Source organism: Uloborus diversus, chromosome 6 (genome assembly GCF_026930045.1).
Source record: "Uloborus diversus isolate 005 chromosome 6, Udiv.v.3.1, whole genome shotgun sequence".
NCBI lineage: Eukaryota > Metazoa > Arthropoda > Arachnida > Araneae > Uloboridae > Uloborus > Uloborus diversus.
Genome location: NC_072736.1, coordinates 12,952,880 through 12,980,690, shown reverse-complemented (window position 1 = coordinate 12,980,690; position 27,811 = coordinate 12,952,880). Strand labels below are relative to the sequence as shown.

The window sequence follows — 27,811 nt, the reverse complement described above, 5'->3', positions numbered from 1 at the left end:
GTAGTGCACTACACTACAAAATACTAAAAAACGTAGCTACGGAAGTAGCGTCACTATTTCCGACCACGGAGTTAAATAATATTCGATTAGTTATGCCTTAAAAAAAAAAAAAAATAACTCTGTTTAAATTGTTTAAAGAACAAATGAGGTCAAAAATAGCAAACGCAGTGAATAGCACGCTTTAGAAATAAATGAGAGGCAATTTCTATTGATTTATTTTTATAAATGATATTCAATGTATTTTTATCTATTTTACTGAATTAAACATTTTTTCAAAGTAAAACAGCTTTTTATTTTGAACTATCACTGAAATAAGCTCTGCCCGCCTTGTCTAGTGGTCAGAGTAGTCTGACTGCGACAGGGAGGTCCCAGCTTGGGCATGGATGTACTTTATCCCTAACGTCTTTGCGCTTTCTTTGTATGAATGTGTTGCCTACCCTATAAGTAGGTCCTTATGGTGCATATACTGTCAGAGTCGATCTTCACACCAAATTACGGTAAAGTTGGAAAAATGAAGCAGCGCACACCAAATTGCCAGCCTAGCTGGCACACGACAACATCAACTGAAATAAACAGTTCATAGCACAATTATAAACTATTCTAGACAATCCATAACAAGGACAAAACTGCAGCCTCTGGACCTCAAAACTGGGATGTTGATATTTTGCGTGTATCACTGGAATAGTAGTTGCTAAATTTTAGAAAAAATGGTTAATTTTCAAAATCAGAATGAGCTTAGATTGTGCATGAGTGACACTATAAGGTAGAATATTTTTAAAAAAGGAAACAAATCTGAGATTCAGATAAATTTATTTTTAAAGACTACACAAAAAGCAGTCTTACTTTTCATACATTCCAACAAAATAATCATTTTTAAATAAATGCAATTACAAAACAACACTTCTAACAAAAACAAAAAGACTAGATTTTTTTTTCACCAGTAAGTATTCTTAAAATTCAAGGTTATGGATACAAATTAGATGTATGCATAGCTTTATGAGTGTTATGCACAGATAAGTCTCTCTGAGTTCTACTTTATATAGCCCATTAACATACTATCCATCATATTAACAGCTGCCTGAAATGATTTTTGCGCCTTCATCCCCAATAAATAATTTCCCCCCACCCCCTTCACTTCAAAAAGTAAAGATCATGATCAAAGTCAGACATTAAGCAATTCATTCAAATTATCAAGAGAGATTTCACAATCAAATGATTAGTCACTGAGGTATTTGATTCTTTCAGATGAGTCATTTGCTTGTAATATTAGTTCTTGCTTACTGCCATCCACAATAGCACTTTTTCTAAACGTGAAAGCAACTTGATTTGAAAAGAAAACGTATTCTGCAGGGCTGGTTAGTTGAAAAATTCAGAAAATTTAAATGCTTCGTAAGCACTATTTGATTGTGAGCTTAATTGTTAAGTGAAAAATAATGTAGAATACCATTTGACTAAAGAACATCCTGAATAAACATAATAAAATAAGAATAACAAAACTTTTGTACCAGAATGAAGTACAAAGCAAAATTTTATTTGGATGATGTGAATATTTTTTTCTGTAAAAAGTCCCTCTTCAACTTTGTCAGCTCATCTCAATGCTGAAACAAAGGTTTCTGAAGCTTTGAAACAATTGTTTACTTGTATGTAAAATAAAAAAAAAATATAACTTTTTATTGAAGTTTACTGGGAAAAGAAATGATTATATTATATAATGGTATTTTACATATAATATTTGCAAAAAAAAAGTAACTAAAAATATTTTGTTTAAATTATTTTTGTAATTTTGAAGGAGAAAAAATACTTTTATTGTTGTAATTTCCATTATATATACTTTTTTTTTCTGTTAAACACAAAAGGTATGAAGTTCATTTTGATACAAATCTGACATTCTCTCAACAAATGATGAAAGTTATATTCATTTTAGAGCTGCTTAATTCAGTGAGAATTTTGCAAGCCATCTCATATTTTCAAGGCGTTTTGAGAAACCTATTTTCTCTTAAAAACATTAATAAATAAAAGAAATTTCATCATCCATCTTCAACTTCACATACACCTAATTACTATTGCAAAAAAAAAAATCAAACTACAAACAAAGCAATTTAAGTACCGTAATCTCATTAAGCATGTAAGGATCCATCCCACAAGTATGAGCCGCATTCTATTACTGAAAGTGCAATTTTAAAATAAATAAAGGAAAACAAAACAATAACAATTATATAACAAATTCTAATACTGATAAGTAATTCTGATATGCACATCAACTGAGTGAAAGTTGTATCAACTACTTTCAAAAACATCACAGATAAACTTTAAAAGTATAATAATATAAATAATATCAAGGACAACAATTAAAGTACTAATCAATGTTAAGTTTTTTTTTTTTTTTGGCAAACTATGAGTAGTTCACAAGTCACATCACAGATAAGAGTGCATAACTTTCCATTTCCTTTTCAACTATACAGCTAATCTCATAAACTATCTTCACTTCAACTAAGAACATAAAATTCAAAAACATTTCAAATGTTGAACTAGAGTCTGCCCATGGATTGTATGGAATTAGCAAACGTCCAGTAAAGACATGTCTATTTGAATGAGAGGGAAAAGTAAAAATTTGATGTTGGTGTTCCACTCATTTGAATGTGACTCTGCTTAATTTAGAGACTATGCACCTGCAAGATAATTAGATGCGTCCGTAAACCGGTTGTTTGCCTTTCCATCTAATCAATGGTCAGACTATAAGTATACAAACGGCATCAAGATCCTAGGAAAAATCTATTAAAAAATGCTCATGTCTCTTTTTCTTTCTCTCCCAAAACATAATGTGTTGTTAACATAACTAAAACCATGTACATAAAATACATTAAAGAAAACTAAAAGTTAATACTAAAAAATAATTGAATAAATAAATCTGAAACAAAATAACACCAATACTTTCAAGAGAACAGTAATAAATGTTATCGTTATACTGCTTTGACTCTAAACTTATGGCGTGGTTGATTTTAATTCATTTTTTAAAAAAACATCAACACAGCTGATTGTGTTTGTTTACATTAATTAATGCAATTTATGTTTCAGGTTTAATTATGAAATGATTGAAAAGTATGTTAAACACGAGGTTTGACTAGCTTTTTACAAAAATATTTTTCTTTTCAGCTAACAAAATTTCCAATAAACATTATTTGCTAGCTTATAGTGTAGACATCTAATCAGACTACTTTGATTTATTTACACTACAAACTACATTTTTCATTACAGAATTTTCAAGAATGTACAAAGTGGGTCGTCAAACGTCATCATTTAAATGAGATTTAACCCAGCAGATTAAAATTATATAAAACACAAAGCAATTATTAAGTGTTATAAGAAATGCTATTATAAGCTGTACGTAATAATTAAGTTTCTAGAGAATAACTAAACAATGATTGAAAAAGGACAAATAAACAAATTAAAATGTTCGGGGTTAAATAGTTTCGGGCTCTACAAATTTCTTTTTTTCCAAGTGCAGCTCAAAAAGGGAAAAGCAGAGAATATGATTTTTCCATACATTTCACATAATTATAATTGTAAATAAGCCTTGTGAAATATTAAGTATAAATAATAAAAAAAATCCTCAACATTATAACTCACAATTTTTTAAAACTTTATTCCACAGTTTTAACCTTATTTAGCAGTATGAATTATCCTTGACATGCACATTGCAAAAAAACAAGCATTTTCTTTAACAACATTTCATAAAAAAACTAAAATCAAAACATTGTGTTGATACAAAACAACAACTATCAGTGTGCTGTTTAGAATCAAAAATTTAAATGATTGCCACATTGGAAAATACCTGCAATTTCTGCCAGATAATAGCTAGATATCAAAACAGTTTCCAGTTATCTTACTACTATTATATATGCGAAAGTTTGTCTGTATGGTTGTTACTCTTTCACGCAAAAACTACCGAATGGATTTTGATGAAACTTTACAATAATATAGCTTATGAATCAGAATAACACATTAGTTTTCATCCCGTTATGGGGGGAAAACCCCCCATAGGGAGCGATAAAACACAATTTTCGTATAAATTCTCTAATATGGGGATGAAAAAATACTTGCACATAATAACATTATACGTCCATCGAAAGCTCTGATTTTTCTGTTGAAGATAACTGTTCGAAATTTCTAAGTAGAATAAAAAAATGAGTTATGAGCTTTTTGGTTCCATGTTCGAAGGCTTTCCTCAACCCGATATAGTATTTAGTGTATCATCTCAACTCCCTGTCGATAGCGACAATTGTTGTATTGTTGACTATTTTTGCTTTTTGTCTGACTGTTCAAGGCTTTTCTCAAGTTAAATCTTAAAGTAACATTTTTACACAATTTTTAGCTCTAGCATCGCTGTGCGTATACTGCTAGTAAGTAATAAAGTGGCAAAACTCAGTTGTCTAGAGTCAATAACAGAAAATAATTAAATGAACTAAAATTACAGATAAGTTAATCGAACTTACTATTTATATCCATTGCTAATATTTTCTACCATTTCACACAAATGTAAATTTACTCTTGTAAAAAGTAATATCCAGCTTGGTTTTATTGCATGGAGGTGTATAATGCTGATTTCTCTGACAACAGTTACCAAATGCTTTGCCCTTGTTACTGGCACTGTACACTAGTAATGACTTTACACTAACATCTACAGAGTTCCTCAGAGTAAAAATTTTTTTTTTTTTTTTTGATAAACAAGTGAAAGACAATAGGCAGTGGTTTCCAGTGGAGTATACTTCCCTAAGAGGTATGGAAATATTGTTAGGGAGCATACTACTGTGCTAAAATGCTTGAAAAAAGAAAAAAATCAAATGGATGACCAAAATTCAAGAATCAGCAATACCTTATCACTATGGCATTCGAGTCTTTGTGCCCACCCCAAGAACAGCAATATTTTTTCAGTGACAATAATGTGCACTCAAACACAAGCCTATCCATTTAAATTAATATTTCACTGATGCTGAATTTGAAACATTTTATTTTTCTACAATTTTGTGCGATTCATAAAACTATCAATACTTAATAATAACCAAATATGTTTTGGTGCATTAAAGTTATTTTTATATAATATTGAGAGTTGTTTTTCTAACCTGTTAAATAAACTGTAGTGCCAGGAAAGTATTTTTATGAAATCATATTATTATACAAAAATTGAAGGGGCAAAACAATCATTGTACAAAAAATGATGGATACAGGCATAAAAAGTTTGGAAACCACTGACGTCGAGTGTGTGAATAAAACTATGTAAAACAATTGCATGTTGTGGCAATAAAGAAAGTCTACAACAAACAATTTGTCGCTATTATAATCCTTATAAAACAAGCATTAAACATAACAAAAAGATCTAAAAACACAAATAGACAAACAAGGATGTATAAGTCTAAAAGAAACTTAGTCCTATGAATGGAAACTAGTCACATAGATTATGTGTATATAAGCAAAACTGCTAAGCAGTCTGAAATGAAGTTCTTTGCTCTTAACAATGTTAGACATTTAACATAGGTCTTACATTCATATAACAAATTATATCTATATGTCCCAAAATTCTTTAAATTTCACTAGTAGTGTATTTATTACATTCTATTATTTTCTAATAACATAAGTTTATCGAAAACCAGCCAGGTTAGTACCAGTTTGGGAAGTTCTAGCATATTTATTACACAATGGATATTATACGGCACATTCATGGAAGACTGCTATAAGATTTCAAAGGCCCCAATAACTGTTCAGTGTAAACAAATCAGCTTCAACTATAATTAAACACATAATTCTAAGATCAATATACTTTGTTGACAAAAAGATCAAGATGAGAACATGCTCTCAAAGGCAAAATTTTAGTGTTAAGAAAAAATAAAATGAATTAAAAATTCACTGAAATAAAAAAAATTTTACTTAAAAGGACATTTTCTCCACAATCAAAGTTTTGCATTTTTAACTATCCACAAATTATTAATTTTGCATCTTTTGGGCAAGATTAAACAGATGAGGCTTGATTGTACGAACCTTTAATTCACGACCCTTCAATTCATTTTACTTAGCCATTTGTTTATTACTTTTTAAATAAACTCAATGTAAAGTTTAAAATAACACTTTCTGAAGTATTTCAGAAATCAGAGTCTATAAAAAGATAATCTTTCTCAGTTCATTTGTAATTTAACTTTAGTTCATTACTACATTTATTCCTGCAAAGGCCTACAACTTCCAACATAGGTCAGATTACCATGACTGATAAAATGGAATGATAGTAACCCCTTGTTATACAGTCGAGTCCCGACTTACGCAAGGGATGCGTTCCAAGACCCTTCGCGTAAGTTTAAATTTCGCGTTGTGGAAAAGGGTATGTGTAAAAACTTTTATAAACATACCCATACGATTAAAGACACTTGTAAACACCACCTCAAACTGTTAAAAACCATTTCTTAACTATACATTACTGTTTATTAAATAAAAAATTGAATTTTTATTTATTCTATTTTTTTTAAAAAACGTTTTATTTAACATAAAAAACTGCTACGATGCACAAAATCAATGATCAATGGGAAAGGAAGACGTAAAATAAACCAGTATGGTAGATCGTACATTATGTAGTAAGAAAAACAAATGCACTATAGTTGTTAAAACTTTTTCTTTTTCCTTCCATCTTCACAAACTTTAAATGAAACAGCGCTCTTAGGTGTCATTATATTTCATCAACTTTCCCATATAGAATGAAAAAAATAAATGGAAAATGAGGAGTAGTTATTTGTATAAGCGATGTTCAGACTATTACGGTGTGGGAACTTACGCTCTCAGTGATGCCAAAGGGATGAAGGTCCATGCACGAAAAAAACAAGATTCCATCGGAAAATTTTCATATTGTGGGTAAAAAATTCTACGTTAGGAATAAAATCCTTTAGCGAGGAAAAAATCGCCTTATAGCCATTTCGCGCAAGTCCAATCGTGTTGTAGCGGGAGTCGACTGTATCGTGCTTTTCAGAGGACAAAGAAAAAGCGCTGTATATCTGAAAGCGAGACATAGCCAAGGTAATTAAAAATAGTCATCCATCCAACATATACAAGTAAATTAGCATTCCTTCTTTTTGACATGTTTTTCAAATGGTATCGATTTAGTTCACGAATGTACTATCACACTTATTAAAATTTAAACAAGATTGAAATTTAAATAAATTTCAGTGTTGAAATTTAAATAAATTAGTGTCAGAAAGGTACAAACATCAAATGGCTAATGATGATGATCTTTCTTAGCTACCGCGAGGGTAACAGTTATAACACATTCCAATACCCTCTTATTTCCAACAGACCTCCTAATCATGTCGATTTGCTGTAGAAAGGATGTGAAAAGTAAAAGTAACCCTATTGCTTCCAGAAAACTCTTTCGCCCATCCAGAACATTCTTCCTTTTTTTGATGCAAATCTCGATTTGCTCAACCAAGCACAAATCTTTTGTGTACAGAAGGGCAGTCAAAGAAGAGCGTATGTTTTCTTCTACAGATGGGCCAAGTATGACACCTGCCTGCTGTCTCTCACTTATTGTAAAGGCCATAAAGTCAATCAATCAAAAAGAAAATGTCAAGTAGTTTACTAACTGTCTTAAACTGAAATATTCTGTGGATATGTACATTTGGATAACAGGAGTTACCGTTGCTTTTCCCGCAAATTCAGAAGAATAGAAGCATCTTCATTTTGTTCATTGACAAAACAAAAAAAGATATTTTCTGAGTAATACCATATGTTTTCATAAATGGTTTCAAACTTAAAGCAAGGTGTTTTTTTTTTTACGCTTTAATATTTTGGAAGACAGAAGAAAAGAGTGAAATATCAGAAGGAGCAATATAACAAGGGGCTACTGTATATTTCTTTCAAAATAGTTTATTGAAAAACCCTAAAATCAGCAACTACTTAACGACTGAATGAAAGAGGAATAAAATAATTTATTTGCATGCAATAATTTTGCTGCATGCATTCAATTTGCTGGACAAGAAAATCGTTGTCTGCAATGTAGCTCACTCTAAACATATAAAACACTATAAAGTACTTAATTTTTGGTACTCTTGGATTTCACAAACTTGTTCCACAGTCCCAAATATTTTGTACTACCAAGCATCAACTGCATTATTTCCCATGATGTGAAATCAAAATGGAAATCAATAATAATAATAATAATAACTTTAAATTTTTCATTATTGCACAATGAACAACAATAATTATGATTTGAAAACTTAACAAATACAAAGAACTTCATCAAAAATATTTTTACACAAATATTTGAATCAATTTCATTATTTTTTTTTTTAATTTTTTTTTTTTTTTTTTTTTTTTGATATAGTTTCAGCTTTGTGTGTTTTCAAATTATTTGTTTCAATAAAGTAATTATCAATATAGGAACAGGCTAGATACGGCTATCAAATATTTATACTGAATTGTTGTTTAAACATGGATACATTCATCACAGTATTCAGAAGGGAAAAGAAACAAAACCAATATTAAACAATACAAGTAATTTCAAATTAAAATTCTGAATGAAATAATATTCTTTTTTTTTTTTAAAACAAGCATTTAGAATGATTAATTAACAAGTAAATGATGAAATCATGACTTTTAGATAAAATCTGCTTAAAATTTTTTACACTTGCTTAAAATTTTGCAGAACAGCAATTTTTATTTTAACAATTTGCGATTTGTTACTTCACTGTAGTGGTGATGCTTTGTGAGGTAAAAGTCCTTTGCTATAACCAGTCAAAACTTCATGATAAAAAGCATGTACTGCAAAAAAAAAAGAAAAAAGCATTAAATAATAACAGATCTAAAATTAGATAATAAATAGACAAGAATATTAAATTAAAAATACCCCCAAATCTGAAGGTCGATCTCATATTAGGATGATTCTTGTGCGTGGATCAAAACACATAAAATTTAAATACATTTAATTTCTCTCTTTTTTTTTGTTAAAAATATAAAATAGTAAGAAATAAAAATTTAAATCATTCAACTTTCTCTAATGATCTGCTAACAATGCAATCAATCATTACTAATTGTACGAATAAAGGCATAAATTTTCAATTAAAATTAACTTAAAAGGTTATAATTTAAGTTCAACATAACTTGGAAGTTCTGAACAAAGAGTTTCTAAGCATCAATCAGAGCATGTCGCAGGAAAGTGCCGCGGGGAAGATAAGACAGAAATTGTTGCGTCATACCCATGCAACGTTAGTCGCGAATAGGTTAAATAAATAAGGGATTACTACAATGTATTAAAACTATTCTTACAGACTCCATTTTGCTCTTCTCAGATCTCAAAAAATGTTGGTACATCAAAGTCCCCTCATTTGTATGGTCAGATTTTTCCACGGGCCCTTTTTCAATCAGGACTCTACTGCCGAAGTACCCTTTAACCCCCCCCCCCCCCAGCGACCATGGGTTTTACATTTGAAAAATGCAAGAAAAAAATATTTTTTTTTAAAATCTTTAATTAAACATTTTTACCTGTTTTATGTGTCTAAAAACAAATACAAGCATTTCACAAAGAACTGTTTCTAAGCTTTTAAACAAAATACAAAAAAAGAAAAATGAAAAACTAAGGTACTGAGTACTTACAAACAGCTTTGTTAGCATCACTTAGCAGTTGCAAACGGCCAAAAGCAAATCTGTCAAAACTTTCATGCTGCCATAGAGCATATACTAAAAAGATATATTGTAATTAGTATCAAGATATTGTAGCAAACATATGATTCAATCATTCAATGCATATTTAAGTGAGTTTTCAGGGAAACACTTTATTTTAGCTTAATAAATCAATAATTTCCCTGTATTTACAAAAATGGAAAACATGAAAATGCTATATGTAAATAGCAACTAAACATAAATTTTTGAATGTCCTTTCTTATCTGTAACATTAATTAAGACAAGCACACAAACATTAAGTACACAAGACTTGTCAACTTAATGAAAAGAAAAAATAAGACATAGGACCAGAGTTTCAAGGGGGAAAAAAAAGAGAGATGTTCAAGGACCTTATATTTTGAGGAAAACACTTGATTTTACCAAGTAGTTTTAGTCTAAAATAGACAAACTTAATATGCAAATTAATTCTATATTGGAGTGAATACTGTCTTAAAGTGACAGAATGTGCTTCATTAAACATTTATTTAACAAGCACTAATACAGTTAATTATGTTAGTGTCATTAACAATATAACACTAATGATGACACTAATATCATCTGAACTGTTTTTAATTATGTTAATAAGTTGCAAATCTAAGTAGTTCCAGTATTTCAATAAAAATTCCAGAATAATTCAAGTACTTCTAGTATGTAAAAAAAAAATCCAGTATATTTGCAGTATTTCTATGTAAAAACCCAGATAAAGAAAAGGATTCAAATGCTACTACATAACAGAGACAAATAGTTCTAAATGAAAGTTTAGTTTATCTTCACTAAATAAGCTTAATTTTCTAATTAAAAATCTTAAACATTATGCAATTTGAAATTGCTAAAAAATTTCAAACTACTTTTTGCAATTATTTCGTACCATACCTGTGTTATGTGGTCCAAATATTGATGTAAAACAGGCAACTAAAACTGAATTTGATGGCTTCAACTTCAATGAACTTAATTCCATAGCTGCTTTCAATCTTCCATCCCAAATATCAGTGTGGCTGTTCATATTAAAAATTTGTAACTCATAAACACCTATTAAAATTTAAAAAAAAAAACAGCTAATTAAAAATTTATTTTTTTATGTTCAAAAACTAACAAATTATTTCATATACATTTAAGCATTGAACTTCATTTTTTGAAAAGTTACACATCCATTATTCATATTGTTAATGCACAAGTGTGTAGATATATCCCAATAAAGAAATCGTGAAGTATAAACAAATAATAATAAATAAAATAAAAATAAGTTTTGAAATGAATATTAGTATCAGAATTTCTGCTACTAGATTAGAGTGCTTATAAATTTCATTATTTGAAGTAACTGCTCTTGCTATGTGCGGTTTTGGTGTATAAACATGCATATGTTTATTATCCATACTCTGGATGTATCATTACCTGCTGTTTTTTTAAATAAATGGTGGTAATGTAATTCTTTCTATTGCACACTCATTTGCTTGCAGAATGTTGCAAAATTAAAGGCAGAAAGTGAAAAGCTTAAAGCCGAAAATCGAGCATTGTCTCGAGTGGTGAGAAAATTCTTCAAATAGGTAAAATCACTTTATTTTAGGAATGTACATGTAAATTAAAGTTTTGCTTCTGGTTAAAAAGTTAATTTGTAATTTTTGAGAGGCTTAATTTTGCATTCATATTAAAAAGACTTTTTGCTTTAATAATTTACTAACCGTTTGATTTTTGTTGTGAGAACAGTAGTCTGGCAGTGTTAGTTTTGTACAAATGGTGAACCAAAATTATTATTATTATCTAAAAAATTTGTTATTAGGGAAGAGAAAAGTACTCCTTTACCCCCCCCCCCCCCCCCCCCGATTAAAATGTAAAAATCTACTTTTGAAAGTACAGTCGAGTCTCATTAGCTCGAAAATTCACATCTTGAATATCTATTCATCTTGAAGTTATCATTGGGTCCCAAACTTTTAAGAAAGCTGTGGGAACTTAGGCGCACATATGGTGGGGGGGGGGGGGAGGACAAGTGGGGCTTAAGCAACCCTTTTAGAAATTGAAACTTCCATGCTTTTAGTACTTTTTTTTTGCAAAAATGTAAAAACATTTCTTCTCCATCCATTAATAAATAAGTCATTGAAAATGTCTGAATGGGGAAAATATCCTACTAAAACGCGGGGAAAATATCTCTACCACCCCTTAAAATTTTGCATATGGGCGCCAATGTGTGGGAACTTGAAATAACTCAAAGGTTTTAGCTAGTTCTTTGGGGCTTTAAGTTATCAAGAGCTGATCGTATGGAGAACTTTGCAACAATTATAAATACAAATATGACGACCAACGACAGGCTCAGGGTCCAGCTAGGCAGGTTCTAGTCAGTTTATTAGTCCCAATGAAGATCAATAGCCTTCTTAAAGCTAATTAGCCCCTTGCTTATTAGTCTTTCTATAAACTGTTTCAAGTGCCCACACAACACACTACTAGAGTATTAATTGTTTTTAATTTTCAGTTTAGCCTGAGATTTGAATAGCTTAAAACACTGACCCTTCGTCCGTCGGCAAAAATTTAACCCATTAACATCTTTCATTTTGATAAATTTAAACAACTGAAACCATGGACCCTCTGACTAACCTTTGTTCCAGGCCATACATATTAATACTATGAATCTCACAATACTAACGTAGTTCACCGCGATCAAAGCAATGACTTCTACATCAACAATTATGCTGCAATAATTTAATGCACATAGCTGGAAACTACAAACCAGATTTGCTCGGAAATGTGATTAAACTCCAAGGCAAAAGCATCATGGTCGCATTCTTTTGACTGATCCACATTGGAGCAACATGGCTTATGTAATCTTTCTGCCACTCTGTATCATTTGCTAGGGCTTTACGTACTTCTGCACGATGCTCATGATCATCTACAAAAAGAAAAAAAATCAGGAAAATTTAGAACTGATATTTTAAATCTCGTAACACGGTATCACCTTCAAATAATATTTAAACATTTGATTAAAGCTAGTATGTTGTGGCCATCACGAAACTTTCTTCTATATCTTTCTTATAATTCTGATCCATCCTCATGCTTGACAAGGAAGCAATATTCCCTCCCCAAAAAAATTACACATGCAAAAACTTGACAACCATCACAATATCTGAATTATCACAAAATCAAAGCAAAGAGTGAAAATTAAAAGTTATTTTAAAAGACTTGCTTGAATTTTAATTACAAATATTTTATTTGTTAACAAACATAAGATGGCAACAGTTAAAAGTTTTAAATCAGTTTGAGATAATATTTCCGATCATTTCCATACAACTAAAATCACGAGAAATACGCAGGCGACAGTTGATTATGATTCATCTTTCTTATTGTTGCATTAATAAAGCTACTTTTATTTGCAAAAAAAAAAAAAAAATTGAACCAACGCCTGTTTACATATGAATTCACATTTATTCCAAATTTCATCCAGAACATAGCATTACTTCTTGAGGTATGGCACTCACAATGGAAAAAAAGAAAGTTTAATTGTGCCACCCCCTTTTCAGCTGTGACACCAAAATAAAATCAGCTCTTATACACTCTAAGGGGTACTTGTCGATACATTTTTGTTTGATTCTGTTCGTTATTTCTTGAGATACAGCAGTCACAATTGACGACAAAAAACGTTCTATAACTGAACCCACGTTTGAGCTAATGACACCAAAATTGAATCAGCACCTGTTCCTGTTAGGGGCAACATATGGACCAAATTTTGTTTGATTCTGCCAGTTACTTCTTGGGTAATAGCAAGCACGCATAACTCAAGAAACGTCCCATTGCTCCACCCCTCTCCGAGGAATTCGCGCCGAAAACCATTGGGCACAAGTTCACATAGGGGCACATATGTGTACCGAATTTCGTACAATTTCATGCGGTAGTTTTTGCTGTAAAGCGGCCACAAAAAACTGGTCACACACATACGTGACACACATACACGGACAGACGTTTTCCAAAAGTGGTCGAAATGGACTCAGCACACATCAAAACGTTCGAATCCGTCAAAATTCGAAATTCAAAAATTTGCACGAATCCAATACTTTCTTCTATATATTAAATATAGAAAAAAATAAAAGTTGCATGTCGATGTCACTTTACAGTTTTGTACACCTAGCAAATATATTATGTATATATTTTTTAAATAAATATTTCCATTGAAATCTTTTACAATTATAAAGCATCATCAATCATTAACAACATTACAAAAAAGGTATGGGACATCCGTTAATTAACAATCACTAAGTGGCTCAAAACATTTACTTGATCACTAGAGATAAGATTGAGTGATAGAGGAGAAAATATCTTTTGGAGATAAAGAAATACAATACAGAAGTAACTTGAAATTAACATTGATTTGCAACGGAAAAAGAGAGTAAAGAGCCTTTTGTAACATCTGACTGCAACCAAAAAGAGAGAACCTCATTAGGTACACGATACGGGCAAAATTTAAATCAACACTACAGTTTTTTTTTTTTTTTTTTTTTTTGAGTCATGAGAAACACATGCATAGCAGCAAAAAATGACAAAAAGGTTTAGGGATTGGTCAAAATGAATTTATGGCTAACAAATGAGCATGAAGAAAAATCTAATCAAAATTGACTAAGAATTAAAATGAAATTTCAATGGGAAACTTTTTGTGAACACAATACTTTTTTTGCTTTATACAAGAAAGTAAAAAATATTAAAATTCAAAAAAAAAACTTTTTTAAATGAATGATTTGAGCCAAAAAAAATGCTACGCATAAGAAATTTAAGAAAGATACTCAAAAGCTGTAAATTTTACGACATTCATTTCATAGCTCTGCTGCATCTGAGGAGATCTTCTACAAAATAAAATATATTTTTTATGGTATGACTGAAAATGATCACAAAAGGGTATATTTTAAATTTTAGTGATTATATAAAATACCCAACCTGCCTTGTGTCGCTTTAACGTAATGGGCCATTCCACGGAAAAACCGACTTTTTGTCCTGCATATGACAGTTTATAAATTCCATTAAAAATGTATTTTAAAGGGGCATTGATCAAAATTTCATTCCTATAGAGATGACAAATGTGTGTGTAATTACTCAAGCAAAATGTTTGCTCATTAACTTTTAAAATTACTAGTTTTTAATTGAATATATTTGTGGTATCAAGTGTGGGACAACATAGGGTTTTTCTCTTGGAATCAGGGTTGTCCTATTTTGTCCACCCCGGAAAACACCTGGAAAAAACCGCCACTTAAGAAACATCATTTTGTCCATTTTGTCCACTTTGTTAGTAAACGGAAAGTACTTATTTAAAAAATTCTAAGTTTGAAAATAATAAATAAATATAAATACATAGATTCTTCCCATCCAAATAATATTTTAAGATAAAAATAGCAAACATAAATATGTATATAAACAATAGATTGAAAAATATTTTAGAGTGAAAATGAAAAAAGTAAGAGTTAAATGTTATGGAAATGTGTATATAATACAAACGAATATTAGTAAGTTATAATGCTTGTAATAGCATGTATAAAAACAAATACATCAGCAGTAAATTTTAAGATGCTTGCCTGCAGTGGCGGATCTAGAACTTGGACAAAGGGGGGGCTAACTTAGGTCTGTTAAAAAAAAAAAAAAATCCAGTATAATATCGTTCAGCATCCTTTTCACGAGAATGTTACGACATTTGTTATTTAAAATAAGCATATGTTTATTTTTAACTTGTAAAACATGAAATACACTAAAAAATTGTCAAAAGAGTCTATTTTTTAAAATGATTATGAAACAATTTTTCAAAAACACAGTCGGCACATTAGTTGTAAGAAAATAAAATGATTTAATTTGTTACTCTAGTTTAAAACAAAAAAAAAATACTTTAAACATTATTTGACATGTTCCCAGTTTTCCAAGCACATTCTCCTCTTCTTACTTTTGCAGAAGAGTTCAATTATTTTGTCGACAGATACATCTCTATCTCTTGCCACATTTGCTAGAGCAAGTCCATTTAACCGTACTTCTCCCATTGTGCTTCTTAAATAGGTTTTTATCCTTTTTAAGGTAGAAAAACTACGTTCAGCTGTTGAAGTCGTTACTGGGATTGTTGCGAAAATTTGGAGAAGAACAGCAATAGATGGGAAAAACGAAGGGTCTAGCTCTTCAGTGCCCCGATAGCTGTTGTAGGAGGACCGCATATCGGCAGCCATTTATTCCTCCACATCTTGATTTCTGCTAATAGCAAGCTCAAACTTCCTAGTTCATCTGTAAAATTCCTGTATTTGTCTGCAGCAGTTATAATATTTTTGTCAGTATACCTCGACAAGTTCGCTGGAATTAGACCTTCGAGGGGAAGCACTCCAAGAAAATCTCTGCTAAATCTGCAATCAATCTCGGAAATGAAGTGATCTATCAGAGGAAGAAAGACTGTTCGTCTGAAATAAACTTCTGGATTTTCTAGAGGTGTACAGTCTCGAGCACTTTTACGCTTTCCTGATCTGGGTATTTCTAACTCCAGATCCAATTCTTCAGCAATTTCAAGGCAGTTTTTGTAAATAGTTTGAAATTCGAGTTCTGCGTTTTGTCTTACACTCCTAAAAGTGTCCAAAACTTGAGACACATTAGCTAATGCAGAAGACAAATCCTGCTTCGGGCTTTGCAACTGCTGACTTAGCCTCAGTGTCAAACTGAGACAGTACACTGATATTTCGACGCCAACAATAAATTCACTCCTTTTTATTGAAGCATTTAACATATATGCTTTTGTTGACGCTTCGGAAGAGGCAGTTGTATGTAAACTTTCCAGCACAGTCACAACAGGAACAAGTAGTGCCTTAAATGTTATTAGGCTGTCATGCCTTTCTACCCACCGTGTAGGGCAAAGTGCTTTCAATCTCTTTTTTTTAGTTTCCGAAAAGTCTTGCTTTTCTACAACATCGATTAATGCATTTGTTCTGTGCGCAGAAGCCGAGAGAAACACAGAGACAGTCTCAACTGTTCCCATTACGTTTCTTATAACAGGAATTTGGCAGCTTTTTGTGATGCACAAATTCAGGGAATGGCTGAAACAATGAGTATAAATGGCGAGGGGTTGCTGCTCGGAAATTAGAGCTTGAACGCCCTTAAATGGCCCAGACATGTTGCTTGCTCCATCGTAGCCTTGTCCACAGAGGTATTTGTAAGACAAATTCAGTTTTGTCAGTTCTTCGTCTATTGCGGATTTAATCGATAAACCAGTTGTCGCTTTGAGTTCCACGAATCCAAGGAAATCTTCCCTGGTTGTGAAACTGTCTATGTCGACATATCGCACACAAAACGTAAGCTGCTCCTTCTTACTTTCATCTGTGGTTTCATCACATATTATTGAGAAGTATTTGGCTTTTTGTATACTACTCGTAATCTCCGAACGGATATAATCGCCAATGCATTCGATTATGTCGTTTTGGATTGTTTTGCTGATATGTGTACTGTTTTTTCTGCAAGTGGTAAGGTACGTTTTCAAATCTTCATCACCAGCATCAATTCTAAAAGCCAATAGACTTTTGAAAACACCCTGGTTTCCTCTTAATGCATTTTCTTGCTCTTCCCTGCTGTTCAAATTGCCATCATCCCTATGACCTCTCAAAGGCAGATTGTTATGGGCACAAAACAGTATGGTTTTTACTATAGGCTTCAAGCGTTTTAAATTTTGCTCTATTATAGAGGCTTTTCTAGCGTCTATCAGGAGGCCAACATGACTTACTGAACTTCCAGGAATAGGCTCCATGGATTGTTTAAAATGCAGGGCTTTTTCCACAGAAATCTGATGGTATTGGGTAGTTTGGTGATATTTTAGTTCTTCTGTAGCTTTCTTAAACTTAATCAACGGCTCCTTAACGAATGTTTTAAGCACCTGAAAATAAATAAACATCTTATTAAACTGCAATATAAAAAAAAATTTGACGCTCAATTAATATCCCAATTTAGGTGTTAAGAACCGGGTGGAACATTAGAAGCAAAAGTCTTTCGAAATTATTCAAACTAATTTATGTTGATATTCGAGGTTTTATCTTTTAACAGTATGCATGAGTTGCTTATTCCTTTGTATTACTTGATTTCGAATTGAGGTAATTTCAATAATTCATTTGTGATAATGCATATCACATTTTTTACCCATTTACATTTTTCCCATGTTTTCGGTCATTTTAATCGTTTTCTTCCCCCATTTTGTTGTTTTTTTATTTTCTTGTGCATTCCACGTTTTCCCCGCGTTCCCCCGTTAAATTTCGCACACTTTACGATATCAAAATACGACTTATTCACTTTTCCCATCGTTTAACTTTTTGTCAATTTTTCAAGCGTCGATCCAATTTTTTGCATCTTCTTGTCGGCCATTAAAATGGCGTAGCGTCCCCTTCCCTTCGTTGTTTGGGCGCCAAACGCACTCATTGGTTCCCGCGCATCACCGCGTACCCGGATCTGATCGCTCATTTGCCGATTCATTTTCCACCCCACTTCACTCTACTTGCTGCTCTCTGTCCGCTCGGTCGCATTTTCTGCGGCTCCGGTTTTTGTTCTACGATGGCGATAATGAAGCATCGGTGCACGGCGTCTGGGGACGGCCGTTGCTCGCCGCAAAATCGTTAATAACCTCAACATGAGGTGAACGTTTCATTTTTTCATATATGTTTAAAATATATTAATCAAGACCGTACTTCGTCGCAGCTGAAGATGAGTGCATTGATGATCCATCACCTGTTTGAATGATGGCGTCCGATGGCGGCACGCAGAGTGCACCTGAATCGTCCCCTTAATGTAACTACTTCTTCGATGATCTACATACCATGAGGTGACGGCATGGATCCGCAATTACCTTGAAAGTATCCTGATTCCTTTTTAAGCGTGTGACGAGCTCAACGTTGTCACCATGGTGATTACAGCCTGCACCATTTTCGTCTCAACGTACATCGGCCTGCAACGGACATTTTTTTTTTATCAAAAGCCATCCCTCGATAACATCCCACCATATTCATAGCGAACTGTACGTCCTTCGTCCATTTCAATTTAAATATTCCACCACCCTCCGCGAGAACTCTACCTTTTTTTTGATCGTTAACGAACTTAGCAACAAAACCCAGCTCCATTCATGAACTCTTAAGTCTGTATTCCTCGCATTTGTTTTTTTTTATACTAAGTGAAATGTTCTGGTGATCACCATCCCTAGTGCCTGTCTTCATGTCCGCTTGGAAGTAACGTAGAATAAAGAATGTGTGGTAATTAATTTTGTGTTTTCTATCGTCAACAAACACCACCCCCGGGTAAGTCTCTTTTAAATTTTTGTCTTGTTGCGCGCGATTAATTTTGTGAAATCATACGAAAACCAAAGAGAAAGCGATTTTAGGCCGTGGAAGTGGAAGCATCGCTGCCGCGCATAACCTCAGACCAACGACTGCCTTGAATGCCCCGCAGAAAATGCGACCGAGCGGACAGAGAGCAGCAAGTAGAGTGAAGTGGGGTGGAAAATGAATCGGCAAATGAGCGATCAGATCCGGGTACGCGGTGATGCGCGGGAACCAATGAGTGCGTTTGGCGCCCAAACAACGAAGGGAAGGGGACGCTACGCCATTTTAATGGCCGACAAGAAGATGCAAAAAATTGGATCGACGCTTGAAAAATTGACAAAAAGTTAAACGATGGGAAAAGTGAATAAGTCGTATTTTGATATCGTAAAGTGTGCGAAATTTAACGGGGGAACGCGGGGAAAACGTGGAATGCACAAGAAAATAAAAAAACAACAAAATGGGGGAAGAAAACGATTAAAATGACCGAAAACATGGGAAAAATGTAAATGGGTAAAAAATGTGATATGCATTATCACATAATTTTCTCCCCTATGTTTGTTTTCATTGAGGGGCACAGTGATGAGAATTTATTGTTAATACAAGGCAAGTCGATCTCATTTTTTCTATTTTTGGAAATGTATTCTTATGTGTTTTTTTTAATTTTTACGTATGACAGGACGCTGTCATATTTTTTGCTGTTGGTACCAACATATGTATGTCAACATGTGCGTAACAATTTTTCCTCCACATAATAATGTCAATCTCTCGATTATGTCCTAATATCTACAACCGGTTTTCCTTATTATGTCTTACTCTTCATGCTTATGAATTTGTCCGTCTCAATCTTAGTGTGTCTTCAACATTCAATTTTTTTTTCAAATACAAATTTAGTACTCAGTGTGCTCCTGGTAATTTGGTGCACTACGCTGTTGAACTCTTTAACAATATGAACTGTTTAAAAAAAAAAAAAAAAAAAAAAAAAAAATTTCTACTTGAAATTTTTTACTCATGTTACCCTAATGTGTAACACTTGACATAGATAGTCAAGATAATGATTCTAATGTTTTTTGTGCATTAATATGTTTCTGTATAATTTAATGCATATCGAGAATGGTCATATTTGAGGGTTATTGCATTTTTTTTTGTATTCATACCTTCTACATGTGTTGGGTTGTTGTGAACTTTTTTTGAATGTTTATATTTTTAACTCTTGGTATGCTATGTGTTGTTCACGTAATCACAACTGTGTGTACTTTTTTGTCCTTTTGGTTGGTCGTGTGTGGCAAATTGTTGTGTGAGCAGGGTGCAATCATGACATGCAAAAAGAAAATGCAAATAGTTCATTTTCTTTGACTTACCCATTTTCTACCTTGACGATAGTATAAAACTGTATCCCATGTTTTTTTTTTGGATGTTACAACTCTTTATGCATTTGAATATATATGATGTATGAATTTGTTGTGTAAAGTTTCGGTAAATTGGAGCTGGACTTAAAACTTTCTTTTTTTTTCTCTTTTTTTTCTTTTGCTTTGCCAGTGTATGTGATAATGCATATCACATTTTTTACCCATTTACATTTTTCCCATGTTTTCGGTCATTTTAATCGTTTTCTTCCCCCATTTTGTTGTTTTTTTATTTTCTTGTGCATTCCACGTTTTCCCCGCGTTCCCCCGTTAAATTTCGCACACTTTACGATATCAAAATACGACTTATTCACTTTTCCCATCGTTTAACTTTTTGTCAATTTTTCAAGCGTCGATCCAATTTTTTGCATCTTCTTGTCGGCCATTAAAATGGCGTAGCGTCCCCTTCCCTTCGTTGTTTGGGCGCCAAACGCACTCATTGGTTCCCGCGCATCACCGCGTACCCGGATCTGATCGCTCATTTGCCGATTCATTTTCCACCCCACTTCACTCTACTTGCTGCTCTCTGTCCGCTCGGTCGCATTTTCTGCGGCTCCGGTTTTTGTTCTACGATGGCGATAATGAAGCATCGGTGCACGGCGTCTGGGGACGGCCGTTGCTCGCCGCAAAATCGTTAATAACCTCAACATGAGGTGAACGTTTCATTTTTTCATATATGTTTAAAATATATTAATCAAGACCGTACTTCGTCGCAGCTGAAGATGAGTGCATTGATGATCCATCACCTGTTTGAATGATGGCGTCCGATGGCGGCACGCAGAGTGCACCTGAATCGTCCCCTTAATGTAACTACTTCTTCGATGATCTACATACCATGAGGTGACGGCATGGATCCGCAATTACCTTGAAAGTATCCTGATTCCTTTTTAAGCGTGTGACGAGCTCAACGTTGTCACCATGGTGATTACAGCCTGCACCATTTTCGTCTCAACGTACATCGGCCTGCAACGGACATTTTTTTTTTATCAAAAGCCATCCCTCGATAACATCCCACCATATTCATAGCGAACTGTACGTCCTTCGTCCATTTCAATTTAAATATTCCACCACCCTCCGCGAGAACTCTACCTTTTTTTTGATCGTTAACGAACTTAGCAACAAAACCCAGCTCCATTCATGAACTCTTAAGTCTGTATTCCTCGCATTTGTTTTTTTTTATACTAAGTGAAATGTTCTGGTGATCACCATCCCTAGTGCCTGTCTTCATGTCCGCTTGGAAGTAACGTAGAATAAAGAATGTGTGGTAATTAATTTTGTGTTTTCTATCGTCAACAAACACCACCCCCGGGTAAGTCTCTTTTAAATTTTTGTTCTTGGGCATTCAAGGCAGTCGTTGGTCTGAGGTTATGCGCGGCAGCGATGCTTCCACTTCCACGGCCTAAAATCGCTTTCTCTTTGGTTTTCGTATGATTTCACAAAATTAATCGCGCGCAACAAGACATCATTAAAATTACCATTCTTCCTATTTTTATGGACTTTGCTTAGACAATTAAAAAAATTTGTTATAAATAAATACAGCTTATGAATTTACTTGTCTAATATGATAACTTTTAGTTTACAAGCCTTAAACATATGTAAAAAATATGATGTATCGATGCCATCGACGTTAAAACTGTTAACATAGATATTTTGTCATTGATGTTTCAAAAATAATTAAAAATTAATTTAAATGAACTGTTTTAATAATAATTTTTCTATCTACGAGGTTGGTTTGGTCTATTTCTTCCTTTGGCTTGTGAATGATGGAAGCTTGATCGATATTGACATCGTGAAATGTATTCAGTGGGTCATGAGATTTGCGTAAAACCTAAAGCTGAGTTCGCACTAAGGCGCGGGGTTGCGTGATTCCCGTTTTTTAAAAGATCGCGTTCTTTCTTATCTTGAATTTTTCTATTTTTCAAATGTATTTAATAACGACAGTCAGTATAAATGAAATAGCCGAAAAGAACTTTTGACCACCACTTTATGGAAGAATCTAAGAAATAAACCAAAAAAAAAAAAAAAAAACAGAAAAAAAATATCGAGAAGAGCGCTTAAACTATTATTTTGCCTATAAAGAATATTGACACTATTAAAAAAAAAAAATTCAATTCAATTCTGAAAAATGCCACTTATAAACTGATGAAATTTCTCACCTGATTTCCAATTCCAGCTCCAGTTGGTGCAAACAGAACGCACATTTTACAAAATCCACCAGACGAAAGCTCACTGTAAGCAAGCCAATTGTACTGCTCCAACCATTCTCGTCTAAATTTACGGTTCTGCTTTCCTTCAGCTCTTGTTGGAAAGCTATAACTCACCGGAGGCTTCCATGTTTCATTTAAATATTTCAGCTTTTTATCGTCATCTAAAATCTTTCCAACAGCTAATCCAATATCATATAATTGATAATTTGTTAAAGATGTTATATCAGTAGGATTCTAAAAAAAATACATTTATAAGTCAAGTAATTTAATATATTCCCTACAAATTATAATACATATTCCTATCTTAAAAATACATCCAAATAGAAATAATTTACCTGATACAAAAAATCTTGAATGTGCAAAACGGTTTAAATGCATTTAAAATGCAGTTGACACTCAATTTTACGAAACTCTATTTACGAACACTCACGATTTTAAGAATTATTCTCTAGAAAAAAAATTTAAAAATCTTAAATTTAACATCTAAGCACTATAATTTTTCATTATTTTTTATGGTTAAACCAATTTTCTGAAAACGAAACTATCTTTCTCATGCAAAAAGATAGTTATTTAATAATATATGAACAAATAAGATTCCTTTTCAAAGTTTTAGTAAATTTCAAAAAATTTGTCTAATTCATTAGCAAACATTCTAAATTCACACCTTTATTTTTTCAACTTATGAGAGTACCAATGTAGAAGAGAGAAAAAACTATAGTAGTATTGCAAAAAAAAAAAAAAAAAAAAACCTTCAGTATACAATGTTGAAACTTAACATGTGAAAAATAAATAAATGAATTAAAAATTGAACAAAGGCACCTGATTTTTATCGGATTGCTTAGAAATCACCTCATCTTTTGCCCATGTTTTGGGGTAAAAAAAAAAAAAGCTTTTTCAATGCAAAAAAAAAAAAAAAAAAGTGCAAGCTTATGGATGCAGAAATTCGTTAAACGTCTTAGACTCCATAATCTCACACCTTTTTTTACATTGAAAAAGGGGGTTCCTGCTAACATGACCCCCCCCCCCATGTACCAGCAATCATGATTACTATTTTACTTATTTATGCTTTAAACGATAATTTTAATTTTATTTTTGTATATCAATATACAGTTGGTATGTTATAACATATTTAAAATATAGCTGAATTTTAAAGAAAATATATTTACTTGTTCTTTAGAAGTCTCACATCCAGCTGTACAGTTGTTCACATTCTCAACGTTAGATGTAGTCGGCATGCGTTGTAGTAGTCCATTATTAGAATACGGCTGTTTGGAATCTGATGGTATTTTATCGATACTAACTCCATCGTGTCCTTGGAAATCATCAGTTATATGCGTATTGCTTTTACTAAAATAATCTGTAAGTCGACGCTTCATATTCACTCGACAATACTTATATTTAAAATATCAAAACAATTGCGAAATAAATCAAGTCAAACTCCAATTTAGCGCCCGCCCTTTAAAGCGCCAGTCCAACAAAATCGCCACATTTGTTTCTTAACAAAACTTCCAAGTGTGAAAAAACCAAGAATCCAAGTATGAATTTTAATACAAGCAATTCGTTAAAACAACAGTTCAATACTGCGACAACCGATGCCGCGTCCCAGAAAAACTTTTCCACAATTTTCCACCTTTTATTATTTTAACTAAATTTTCGCTCTTGGTGTTTCCTTATCAGTAACCTTAGCATATTATGAGCATTACTACTTCGTTGTGCTATTGCTGGTTGTTCAAAAGAGGAGTACTCAATGTTATCTCTGGGCAAAAACAGCCTATTAAGAGTTCATTAGAATAAACATAAGTCCTAACGAGACACATGGTCAGCAATTCAACATTACAGAAAGGAACTATTGCTTTTTTTCTAGTCCGACTGCATATTCCTAATTCAGTGGGACAGGTTTTCATTCTGGATGTCGCGGGCTTCAAAGAAAGAACAGTGGTGTCCGTTGACAGGAAGAGAATTTAGTAAACATAATCCTAGCTTAAGTTTACAAAAGTGGTGCAGTAATGAAAATCGCTGAAATTTCATTTTCTATGAATGTAATTTTTAACCAAATGGTAAGGGTTACTATAGTATCCTTAGCACCTCCCCCTCCTCCCCACTGCTCTACAGATCCACCATTGAAGCTGTATAAATTTTATGAAATATTACAAACTTAGTAAAAATATTGCAGTATTAAAAATATCTAAAACTGAAATTTTATCGAGTGTAAGTTCTGACCTCAAGGGGATACTATAGACCCCCTTAGCCCCCCCCCGCATAGATCCGCCAGTGAAATGTATAAATTTAATTTAATATAATACAAACATAAAATATCCATAAGTAGTGCAGTATTAAAAAATATAAAATTTCAGTTTTATCTAGTATAAGTTTTGACCGCATGGAGGTAGGGGGGGGGGCTATACTCCCTTGCCCCCCCCCCTCATAGATTCGCCACTGACGGCGTTAATTGGAAAGTAATAACTTCAGATTAAAAACCTGAAAAAGTTATTGTCTCGAAGACTTTCCATGAAATTACAAATCGCATTGTAATCTGTTGTAAGTTTTAGCCAAATGGGAGAAGGGGTCACAGTCCCCTTACTACCCCCCCCCCTCCCACCCCAAACTCGCCATTAATAAACCACCGTATATAGTGTACATATTTAATAAAATATAATGCATGTTTGTAATTCGCAGAAGTATTGACGTATTTAAAATCTTCGAAATTTCGGTTTTATCTAGTGTAAATTTTGACCTTATGGGAGAGGAGGGGGGGGGGGCTATAGCTCCCTTAGCCTTGGAATGATGTAAAATATATTACAGCTAACTTTCAGATTAAAAAATACCTCGATCGCAGAATGAAATTATTCCCTCTGATCCGTTCCGTGCCATTGCAGATCACAATTTAATCTGTCGTAAGTTTTGACGAATTGAGAGAAGAAGCTACAGTCCCTTATGCCCTCTCCCCTCCCCCATGTATACGCCGCTCTATATAGTGCTTCTATATTTATTTAAATATAATACAAACTTAAACATGTTACAATATCGCAGTGTTAAAAATCTCTGAAATTTCGATTTTATCTAGTGTAAGTTCAGACCTCATGGGGGGAGGACTATAGCCCCTTTAGCCCCCCCCCCCCCCCCCGTGGATCCGCCACTGATAGTGCTTCTATATTTATTTAAATATAATACAAACTTAAACATGTAACAATATTGCAGTATTAAAAATCTCTGAAATTTCGATTTTATCTAGTGTAAGTTCAGACCTCATGGGGGGGGCTATAGCCCCCTTAGCCCCCCCCGTGGATCCGCCACTGCTTGCCTGTGACATAAGAGGTTTATTGCTCATAATAAATGTATTTATAAAATAAAAAAGTAGAAATATAAGTTTTAAAATGATGGAGTCTCAAAATATTAGAAATCATATGAGGTAGTGAGAAGCAAAGGGATGCAAGTGGCAAAATTAAAAATTTGGAGATAAACAGTACAAATGGTAGGTGAACCCCTCCTCTGTCTTGGGGCAATAGATAGTATTAGTAGATCTGGTAGGTGCTGCGTTACAGCATTATTTAGGAAAAAAAATCAATGAAAGCCTACATAGGGCGTAATCTTTATACGCATTTTATTCAAAACTTGAAAATGTCCACTTACATCCCTTTGCTTCTCACTACCTCATATGAAAAAAAAAAACCTATTAATAAAGAAAATGTTACCATGAAATGAGATTTGTTCTTATAATGAAATACAAACAGCAACAGGCTCTAGGCCTAGCTGGGCTGTTCCTAGTTAATTTATTAGTCCCTAACAAAGGCGCCCATATGAGGAGAGGGGGGCAAGTGGGGGCTCAAGCTTCCCCCCCCCCTTTAAAAATTAGAACTTCCTTGCGTTTAGTACTTTTTTCATTTTCAAAAATGTAAAAACATTTCTTCTCCAGCCATTGATGAATAAGTTATTAGAAATATCAAATTTTATTAACTCTAATCTGTACTGAAATCGGTTTTCATGGGAAAATTATCCTACTAAACCATAGAGAAAATATCTGAGCCCCCCCCCCTTAAAATTTTGTATATGGGCGCCCTTTGTCTCTAATAAATTTTAATGGCCCCTTTTAAAGCTATTTTCTTCTTGCTCATTATAGTCTCTCTATTCTAAAGTAGTATTTTTTCCCTAACTTGTTTGACATTAACCTATCCATAACTAGTATGTTGTGGCCATCACGAAACTTTCTTAATATTTTTCTTTCTTTTTTTTCTGATCCCTCCCCATGCTTGACGAGGAAGCAATATTCCCAACTAAAACAAAATGACACATGAAAAAACTTGACGACTATCCCAATGTCTGAATTATTGCAAAAGCAAAGCAAAGAGCGAAAATTGAAAGTTATTTTAAAAGCCTTGCTTGAATGAATAACAAATATTTTATTTGTTAACAAACATAAGATGACAACAGTTAAAAATTTTAAATCATTGGGATAATATTTCCTATCATTTCCATACAATTAAAATCACGAGAAATACGCAGACGACAATCTATTACGATTTATCTTTCTTATTGTTGCATTAATAAAAATATTTTTATTCGCAAAAAAAAAAAAAAATCAACACCTCTTGGAGTGATCGGCGTCAAAATAGAACCAAAGCCTGTTTACATATGGATTCACATATATTCCAAATTTCAACCAGAACGTAGCATTACTTCTTGAGATAGGGCACTCAAAATGGAAAAAAAGAACAGGTGATTGCGCTACCCCCTTTTTAGCTGTTGACACAAAAATAAAATCAGTTCTTATACCCACTAAGGGCTACTTGCCGATAAATTTTTCTTTCATTCCGTTCATTATTTCTTGAGATACAGCAGTCACAATTGACAACAAAAAACGTTCTATAGCTCAACCCCCGTTTGAGTTATTGACACCAAAATTGAATCAGCACCTGTTCCTGTTAATACCTACATATGGACCAAATTTTGTTTGATTCCGCCAGTTACTTCCTGAGGAATAGCAAGCACGCGTAACTCGAAAAACGTCCCATTGCTCCACCCCCCTTGGAGGAATTCGCGCCAAAAACTAATGGGCACAAGTTCACATAGGGGCACATATGTGTACTAAATTTCGTTCGATTTCATGCGGTAGTTTTTGTTGTAGAGCGGCCACAAAAAACTGGTCACACACAGACGTGACACACATACATACACACAAACACACACACACACACATACATACACACACACAGACAGACAGACATTT

At 33.1% G+C, this 27,811-nt stretch overlaps 1 protein-coding gene across 1 annotated transcript in view; it reads right to left on the bottom strand.

Annotated features, from left to right (window-relative positions):
• Positions 1 to 793: 793 nt before the first annotated feature.
• LOC129223796 (protein NipSnap homolog 3A-like) overlaps positions 794 to 27,811 on the bottom strand; it is a 37,628-nt gene continuing 10,610 nt past the window's right edge. The window contains exons 3-6 of the mRNA XM_054858152.1: positions 12,410 to 12,568; positions 10,564 to 10,719; positions 9,625 to 9,708; positions 794 to 8,793 (exon numbers count right to left, since the gene is read on the bottom strand). Coding sequence (XP_054714127.1) covers positions 8,717 to 8,793; positions 9,625 to 9,708; positions 10,564 to 10,719; positions 12,410 to 12,568 — 476 coding nt within the window. The 3' untranslated portion in view covers positions 794 to 8,716. The remainder of the gene's footprint in view (positions 8,794 to 9,624; positions 9,709 to 10,563; positions 10,720 to 12,409; positions 12,569 to 27,811) is intronic.